We start from the raw sequence: 9194 nt of genomic DNA on the forward strand, positions 1-9194 counted from the left end.
CGTTGGGGAGGGTATGTGCTTTGGTGAGTGCTGTGAAGTGTATAAACCTGGTGATTCACAGACCTGTACCCCTGGGGATAAAAATATATGTTTATAAAAAATAAAAAATTATATAAAATGAAAAAAAAAAAGAACGTCTGGTGCTGTAAAAAGACATCAGCCTTTAGAATTTAAAACCAGTTATTTCTAATGTATTCTAAAAGTGGAGTCATGCCCACTTACGCTCTCCACTGTTCCAGTGGTGAATATATGGCTGGATACTCTACCCCGGGCTTGTTGGTTAATCCATTCTCTGGGGCATAAAATAACGTAGTACTACTTTCCTACAAAATAAAATGATGTAATGCATATCAAAGAGCCGAGTATGCTACGTATTTTTCACTCGGTTGCTATTCCTGGTCCTGGTCAGTATGTCTGTTTCAGCCACCAAGAAGGGAAGAAGGGAAGTAGTTGCACATATTGTTCCTAACTCCTTACCATCAGCCAGTTCATTACATGGACAGATTAGGTACTGGGAGAAGGAAGAAATCTTGTCATTAGCTGGGCAGCCATAGGCAAGTTGAAATTTCAGTTAGTATGGAAACAGTGAATGGATGTTGGGGAGACAGCAAGTAGTCTGGAAGTGAACTTTCATCACGTAGATTTCTAATCCTGCTCACGCATTGAACCTACCCTTACCAAAGGACAGATTTTCTGAGACCTGTTCATTTACTTCATCTAGTTCAAAATATTAGGATCTTTGGTGATGCTCAGTCTTCCCATAGTATCCACATTTAGATTTCTGTGGTCTGATAAACTGTAAATCAAAGTTACCTATCTTCCCTACCCATAACCTGCTCAGTATATAGTAGTAGAATACATAACAGGATAACTGCAATGAAAAAGGTCTTTGGAAAAGGAAAGGATGGGAAATGCACAACCGTTGCCAGACCACACAAATAATCAAATTTTGCCAGTGAGGAAATGCCGAAATTCTGTCTTCTTAGTGGAGTATGTTCTTAGGATAATCATCTTGGAGTTTCCAGATGGTTTAAACATCTGAGAGGAACTCCCTGACTCTTGTCCTCTGTCCTCTGCCTTTGCTCTCTGGAAGATTTCTTCTTGCTCATGCGCCTCCGTGACCACATCTAAAATGGACCATAGAGAACAGAGATTATGCCCTCTTGGGCAATCCACAAATTTCAGAGTCTATCTCCTTCTGGTGAAGTTTTACAAATACAGAAATTTAGAGTTCAAAGAATTACGTATTTAAGGGCCAGACCTGTGGTTTCATTGGCAATATGGTTCTTTCAATAAATTTGTAAACTTCTAGTCTATACTTCTAGTCAATTTGTTGTGTAATTAATTGGCAAATTATCTCATCCAGACATAAATGTTGCTTCTTGTTTTGCTCATCCATTCATTTTTCACCAATTTTTTCAATGGGTGTTTTTCCTGCTAAAAGCATTTAAGATTTCTAAGACTAACACTTGTATTTCTATAAATCTGAGGGGGATTTTTATATGCTTTTTTGTAAGGTAATATCAATTTTATCTACCTGTTGACTGAGGAGAGCTTAAACTAATATTTTACATGCAGAGGAAGAAGAAGAGGAAGATGAGGATGATAATATGTCCACTGTAATGAGGCTCAGAACTAAAATGCCTTGGAAAACCTGCTGGCGATATCTTACTTCTGGAGGATTCTTCTTGCTCTTCCTGATGATTTTCTCTAAGCTTTTGAAACATTCAGTCATTGTGGCCATCGACTACTGGCTGGCCACATGGACTTCGGAGTACAGTATAAACAATAGTGGAAAAGCTGATCAGGTATAGTGAATTCTGTTTTAAATCATTAAGGGAATAAATATTGAGATTAACAGTGATACTTTTATTTAGTTTGATATTAATAGCCCAATTTTTGTAATGATTCAGTAAGTTAACTAAAATAGGACCTGAAATGGAATGACCTGCCAAAATGGAAACTATTTGGATTTCTTTTGCATTTTTAAAGCTTATCATAAGAAACATTAAAAGATAATGTTTGGATTTGGATTCAGGGAAGGTATAAGCACATGATTGTGTGCGTGTATGTGTGTGTGTGTAACATATACATGGAACTTTGGTTGTTATTGTTTTGATGGTATTGATTTTAACTACTGACACCAACGTATTAGTTGGTCATTCTGAGATTAGGGATAGGAAGGATAAACTCTACAGTGTAGAAAGCCAAGAATATTCCAAATCGGAAAATAGACTGTAATGCTTCATCTGCCCTTAGGCAAACCTTGGAAGAGGGTGAAGGAAACCAGTGGGGACAGGGTGGGGGTACTGTGTTTAGTCTCCACGAACTGTCTAAACTGATGCAAGATAATGAAGTTGAAAATATTGTCTGACTTTGATATTTTGTGTTCCAGTAAGAAAATACTGATAATTTCATATGTGGGTTTTTGGTGTTGTTTGCTTTTTAGACCTACTATGTAGCTGGATTTAGCATACTTTGTGGAGCAGGTATTTTCCTCTGCCTTGTTACATCTCTCACTGTAGAATGGATGGGTCTCACGGCTGCCAAAAACCTTCACCACAATCTCCTCAATAAGATAATTCTTGGACCAATAAGGTAAAAAAGTAGTTATTTCTTACTCCCCCACACAAAATCATAAAACATGAATCTTTAAATTTAAGCAAAGTGTGAAACTTTAGAGAGTGTATTTGGTCTTTGAGCAAATGAATAGGAACCTTCCCATTTTCTGGGCTCTAAGTTGTCCATTAGCAGTGTTCAGGTTCCAGACAGTTTAGTATTATCATACATTCTAATCTGTTTATTGCCTAGATTCTTTGATACCACCCCCCTGGGACTGATTCTCAATCGTTTCTCAGCTGATACAAATATCATTGATCAGGTGAGTGCCTCTGAGTTACTTCCAAGTTCAAAAACAACTTTTTCAGTGTAAGATAAATAATATTTAAGATAAACCATGATTCCTATTAACAATAAAATATTTCTAAAACTTTAAGCCTATATGCACTCATATCAATATTATATGCACAACTGATTTCTAGAATAAAAACTTAAAGATTTAACTTGAAATAATGTATGCATGTAGAAGAGGATACTTAGAGAATCAGTGTGAAATAATAAACTAACACTTAGTTTTTAATTATAAAAAGGAATCATTTTGATCAATGTATCTCCAGTCACAACAAAATTCTTAAAGTTTAGTATCGATGAAGAGTGTCTCCCAGAAGTGAAGGATAGAAGGCCAAGCTGTCTTACATGTCCTTTACTTCAACTAGACTGGCTCTTTACTAAGAAAAGCTTTAGATGGTATGATATTTTAGAGAGTATTCCAGGGATGCCGAGTTTATTTTAGATCCGTCTGCCTCTGGAAGTTTGTCCTGAAATTAAAGTCCTTAAACTCTAAAATTGGATCACTCCAAAAACAGACCCCTTAGGATAACTGACAGAAGAATCCATCAAATCCAGCGCTTGTCGTTTCTGACTTTTTGGAGTTACTATCAGAATATCTAAATTAAAAAAAAAAAAAAGAATATCTAAATTATCCCCAGTTTAGGAAAACAATGCTTGATGCATGCAGCTGACTAAAAAGTATACTGAAAAATTTTGATGTATTCTTTGGTGTTAGTCACATTGCATCTAAAGCACTTCATAAGGAATACATATGCAAAAAAGTAGAGACAACACAGTCTTTATTTGGAAGATGAAATGATTGCCACCTAGAAAGTTCAAGACAATTAGTACAATTAAAAAAAAAAAACAGCTAGATTGACAGTTCAGAAGAGTATCTGCATAAAGTGTATGATATAAAATTCAGTAACTTTCTCTGCACCAATTAAAAAATTAAGTGAAAAATAAATACTACTCATAATAATAACAAAAACAAAAGTAGAGAGGGAAACTAATAAGAAGAAAAGAGATACAACAATCCTGGAAATCTGAAAAATCCTGTATATACAGAGAATTCCCCTATCAGATACCCAGAAAACATTATAAAAATAAAGTACTCTGGTGATCACAGAAAACAAGTAGTTCAAAAGAATAAAATGGAGAACTCAGAAACACCAGCATATGGAGAAATTTAACACAGGATAAGTGTGGTTTCTGGAATCAGTAAGAAAAAGATTATTTTTTTAATAAAGGATGTTGGGACAATTAGCTATCCATAAAATAAAAGCAAATACTTATGGAATAAAGATGGCCATAGAAAGATATAAAACTATAAAATAAAATGCGGGAGAATGGTTTTAGAATTTTGGGATAGGAATTAAGTAAGACACAAAATTCTGAATAAGGAAAAAAGCCAGCAGAAATGATTATATAAAATTTCAAACTTCTGTTGAACTAAAAACATCAAAGATGAATTTAAAATATAATAGATTAACTGGGAGAAAAGCTGGAACATATGTAAAGCAAGAGGAAAACATCCATAACCTATAAAGACCATCTAAAAATCAACAAGGAAAATAAATAATCCAATCAAAAACATGTAAAGGATATGAGCAAGCCAAATACAGAAAATTAATGTGAATTTCTTACAGAAGAGGAATAGCTAACTATGTTTTTAATAGTATGCAGCCATTAAAAAAGAGGGAGATTTGTGTATGGTAACATGGGAAGATTTATAGACTATCTTGTTCAGTAAAATAAATCAAGAACACATAGACAAATGAGATTTATTTCCATAAAATCCCCAAGATAAATTGACTGACAGAGGATAAGTAGATAGGTAGGGAAGTGGATAAAAATACTGAGCTAAGGGAAGTGAGTGAAATTGAAGGAATGAAGACTTGCTTACAATGAAAACGTCCATGTGGTACTTTGGTAAATAATTATATAATTTAACTTTGAAGTGAATATTTTATTGCACTGTAACCAATATTTTCTTTGAGCTCAAACATTTTCCCTTTCCAATTACCTTCTTCACAGCACATCCCTCCAACTTTGGAATCTCTGACTCGCTCAACATTGCTCTGTCTGTCTGCCATTGGCATGATTTCTTATGCTACCCCTGTGTTCCTGGTCGCTCTCGTGCCTCTTGGGGTCGCCTTTTACTTTATCCAGAAATATTTTCGAGTCGCTTCTAAGTAAGTAAAACAAAGTTCTATTCATTTTCAAAAACCTATGTATTTGATTTGCTGTGATCCAGATTTGCTATAGTGTTTTTCAAGATTAGGTATGGAATTTGGAAAAGCAATCTATTTTTAACACGATAAAACCTATATTATATTTCGTTTGGAGATTTATTATAATTGTTTCTGTAATTGGTTGTTAAATCTTGGATATTTATTAACATGTGGATTGACGTGTTGAGTTTTGAGTCCACAAACTATGCCAAATCTTTCATTCTGTGATCCATTTTCTGAACATGACATTGACAGAAATCTTGTAAAACCAGACACAGTTCCAAAGAGTAAGTGACTTCATATTGTTCTATTGCACAGTGGGAAGAAAAGATAAAATATTGTAAAATGCTAAAATGCATTCTGTAAAAATCAGAAGAATTTAAAAAGGTTAAAGAGATAAGTCAGAGTGATGACTAGAAAAGGAGATAATCTTGAATGTCTGATAGAAGAGCTGTAACTCCAAGAGATTGGAACTTTCCAGATTGGATAATTTAACACATACTTGAGTACCCAGCCAAATATAAATAAAAGTAGCCATGAATCTTACATTCTTCTATTAATATAAGATTTATCATTTGCTGAGATGTACTATAGTTAAATGATATGTAGTACCAGTTGTTTTAAAATTAAATCGGAGTGGGAGACGAAGCATGAGAGACTAAGGACTCTGAAAAACAAACTGAGGGTTTTAGAGTCGGGAGGGGGGTTGGGGGCATGGGTGAGCCTGGTGGGGGATATTAAGGAGGGCATGTATTGCATGAAGTACTGGATGTGGTACATAAACAATGAATCTTGGAACACTGAAAAAATTAAATTAAATTTTAAAAAAAATTCCAGTTCAGCTTTGAAGAGTTGTTATAAATAATACAGTAAATTTATACCATTGCAATAATCACTTTATTTTTTTTTAAGATTTTATTTATTTATTTGACAGACAGAAATCACAAGTAGATGGAGAGGCAGGCAGAGAGAGAGAGAGGGAATCAGGCTCCCTGCTGAGCAGAGAGAGCCCGACGCGGGCCTCGATCCCAGGACCCCGAGATCATGACCTGAGCCAAAGGCAGCGGCTTAACCCACTGAGCCACCCAGGCGCCCGCAATAATCACTTTATTGCAGCAAACACTCAGTAGGCATTACAGTGTTGAAAATAATTGTGTAAGCCATGTGGCAGGTGAAGGGATCCACCTGACAAGAACCTGTGCTCAAGAAACTTAGTCCCTGTAGATAAGGTAATCCTTGTTTGTGCATTAAGTGCTAGAATAAGAAGATAGATACTGAGTTTATTCGGTAAACTGAGGATATTTAATAGGACATGACTGCAAAGAAGACGATGAGAAATTGGGGAAGGTAATAAGAAAAGCCAAGATTGTAGTTGGGAACCTCTCAATATATCTTATAACGGTTTTTAATTTTAAAAATGTGGTTGTTTTCCCTCAGCCATGAGGGGATGTGGATTGACATGTGGATTGACGTGTTGAGTTTTGATTTGGGGGTCCTCCAATGTTAGAGATCTGTATTAAATCTAGAATGTTGGGGCGCCTGGGTGGCTCAGTGGGTTAAAGCCTCTGCCTTCAGCTCAGGTCATGATCTCAGGGTCCTGGGATCGAGCCCCACATCTGGCTCTCTGCTAAGCAGGGAGCCTGCTTCCTCCTCTCTATGCCTACTTGTGATCTCTGTCAAATAAATAAATAAAATCTTAGAAAAAAATCTAGAATGTTTTTTCATTCCCAGCCTCATCTGCTTTTCTTATAGCAAATTGAGACCAAAAGGGAAGAGTTAATCATGAGTTCACTTTTTCATTTATTCTGTTACCATTACTGACACTGCTTGCTGGAGAGGCAAATTCAGTTACTTTATTTCTGTTGTTTCCAAATCTATTCTTATCTTCTTATCACTAAATATTATAGTCATGTCTTACTTCAGTCACATATTCATTTGGGCTTATTTTTATCCCTTTGCAACACAAATTGAGGACAAAGACTAGGCAAACATTCCTAGTCCATTATAAATTGGAATTGCAAATCATTAAATAATTAAATAAACAAATAATAAAAATTGTGGATTCTGTTCATTAAACAAAGAACAATCTGTTACTAGCATTGATAGTGCCTAAAATATGAAGATGATCTTTTTTTAAAAAGAGATTTATTTATTTATTTTACAAAGAGAGAGAACGAATGGAAGGGGAAGAGAGAGAGAGAATCTCGAACAGACTCCACGCTGAGTGCAGAGCCCCATGTGAGGCACTATTTTGGGACCCTGAGATCAGGACCTGAGCTGAACCCAAGTGTCAGATGCTTACCCAACTGTGCCACCCAGGCACCGCATGGATGAGATGGCCACTTTTAAAGAATTAACACTGATAGTGGATTATCAAACATTCTTATTTGAAATTCTATGGAAGTAAACAAGTATAAGCACATGACATTTAGTTTCACAGACAAAAAACCTTTCTAGGGACACCTGGGTGGCTCAATCGGTTAAGTGTTTGCCTTCAGCTCAGGTCATGATCCTGGGGTCCTGGGATTGAGCCCCACATCAGGCTCCCTGCTCCGTGGGGAGTCTGCTTTGGCCTCTCCTTCTGCTTGCCGCTCAGCCTACATGTGCTCGCTCTCTCTCTCTCTCTCTCAAATAAATAAATAAATAATCTTAAAAACAAAACAAAAAAAACCTTTCTAGATGTTGAGCCTCTGCAGGACTCACTCATATTGAAAAACTCAGGCAACTTAACAGGCTGTTTTGTAAGTACCAAAAGGAATTAAAGTGGGAGACAGGATATGTCATGGAATTTGGAATCTCTGAAATCAAAGACCTAATGTGTGGTTAACTCTGTAAGGAAGTGTGAGTCCTACTTACAAGAATATAAGGTCAAGCTGTGCCCTCCCCTTCTTGGTTTCACAAAGCACAGTCTTATAAACAAGGGTTTCTCCATCCTAATTTTTTCCCTTCATTGCAAACCTCAAATGCAGTGACCACCTGTTACTTGTGTCAAATTGACAAATAGCCACTTAGTTTTATGGTTAAAGTAGCAAACTACTCACATTCCTTCATACTTGATTTCCTCCACTCCTCTTTCTTTCCCTTCCCTCTTTCTTTCTGTCTCCTCTGCAGTTTCTAAAGAGGACAAATCCATTGTAGGAACTCAAAAGAGTTTTGCATTTGTTTGTGGCACTACACAGGCAGCCCAGAATGGCCCAAGTTATTGTTGAAGATTATGAACAGTTTAATTCATTGACTCTGGAAGGTGAATGTTGATGCTGCAGCTCTAAACTCTCAACCCCAAAACCTAAACCATGGCAGGAAAAAAAAACTGAAAAGAAAAAAGAGGATTATTTTGAAACATATGGTATAACACTTAGCCTATCTTCTAGAAATGTTAGCTTATGTGGCTTCAGGAAATGTTTTCATCACTAGTATGCATCTTTATGAAAAGGATGATTCAGATGTTTGTCCACTAAATGTTCATTGAATATTATACATATATATATATATATATATATATATGCACACACATATATACATATATATAATATATACATTTTATATGTATATTTTATAGTTCCTCAGAGGACCAATGAAAAAAGTTCCATGAAGCGTGGAGGCAAGGAAGCAAATTCATTGTGGCCAAGGGCAAATTCGTTGTCTTTTTCTTCAAATCCCTTTATTCCGTGTCTTCCACCCTGGTAAATAATACCATCATTTGTCAAGTCGGCTAAGCTAGAAACAGCCAAGCCATATTTGACAATTCTCTCTTACTCACCCTGCTACCATTCATCGATTGTCGCAATTTAGAAACCTACTTCTGGGAGACTGTTTTAAATCTCATTAGGGGGCGCCTGGGTGGCTCAGTGGATTAAGCCGCTGCCTTCGGCTCAGGTCATGATCTCAGTGTCCTGGGATCGAGCCCCGCATCGGGCTCTTTGCTCAGCGGGAGCCTGCTTCTCTCTCTCTCTCTCTCTCTCTCTGCCTGACTCTCCGCCTACTTGTGATTTCTCTCTCTGTCAAATAAATAAATAAAATCTTTAAAAAAAAAAAATCTCATTAGAATCCCAGTAATTCAGAACTTTAAAA

At 36.3% G+C, this 9194-nt stretch overlaps 1 protein-coding gene across 7 annotated transcripts in view; it reads left to right on the forward strand.

Annotated features, from left to right (window-relative positions):
• The window catches only part of ABCC9 (ATP binding cassette subfamily C member 9), a 154515-nt gene that overhangs the window by 111653 nt on the left and 33668 nt on the right, over positions 1-9194 (forward strand). For all 7 annotated transcript variants that reach the window (XM_059402839.1, XM_059402837.1, XM_059402835.1 and 4 more), the window contains 4 exons: positions 1579-1808; positions 2450-2598; positions 2812-2881; positions 4927-5084. In XM_059402839.1, coding sequence (XP_059258822.1) covers positions 1579-1808; positions 2450-2598; positions 2812-2881; positions 4927-5084 — 607 coding nt within the window. The remainder of the gene's footprint in view (positions 1-1578; positions 1809-2449; positions 2599-2811; positions 2882-4926; positions 5085-9194) is intronic.

This window comes from Mustela nigripes, chromosome 6 (assembly GCF_022355385.1).
Source record: "Mustela nigripes isolate SB6536 chromosome 6, MUSNIG.SB6536, whole genome shotgun sequence".
In the NCBI taxonomy this organism is placed as follows: Eukaryota; Metazoa; Chordata; class Mammalia; order Carnivora; family Mustelidae; genus Mustela; species Mustela nigripes.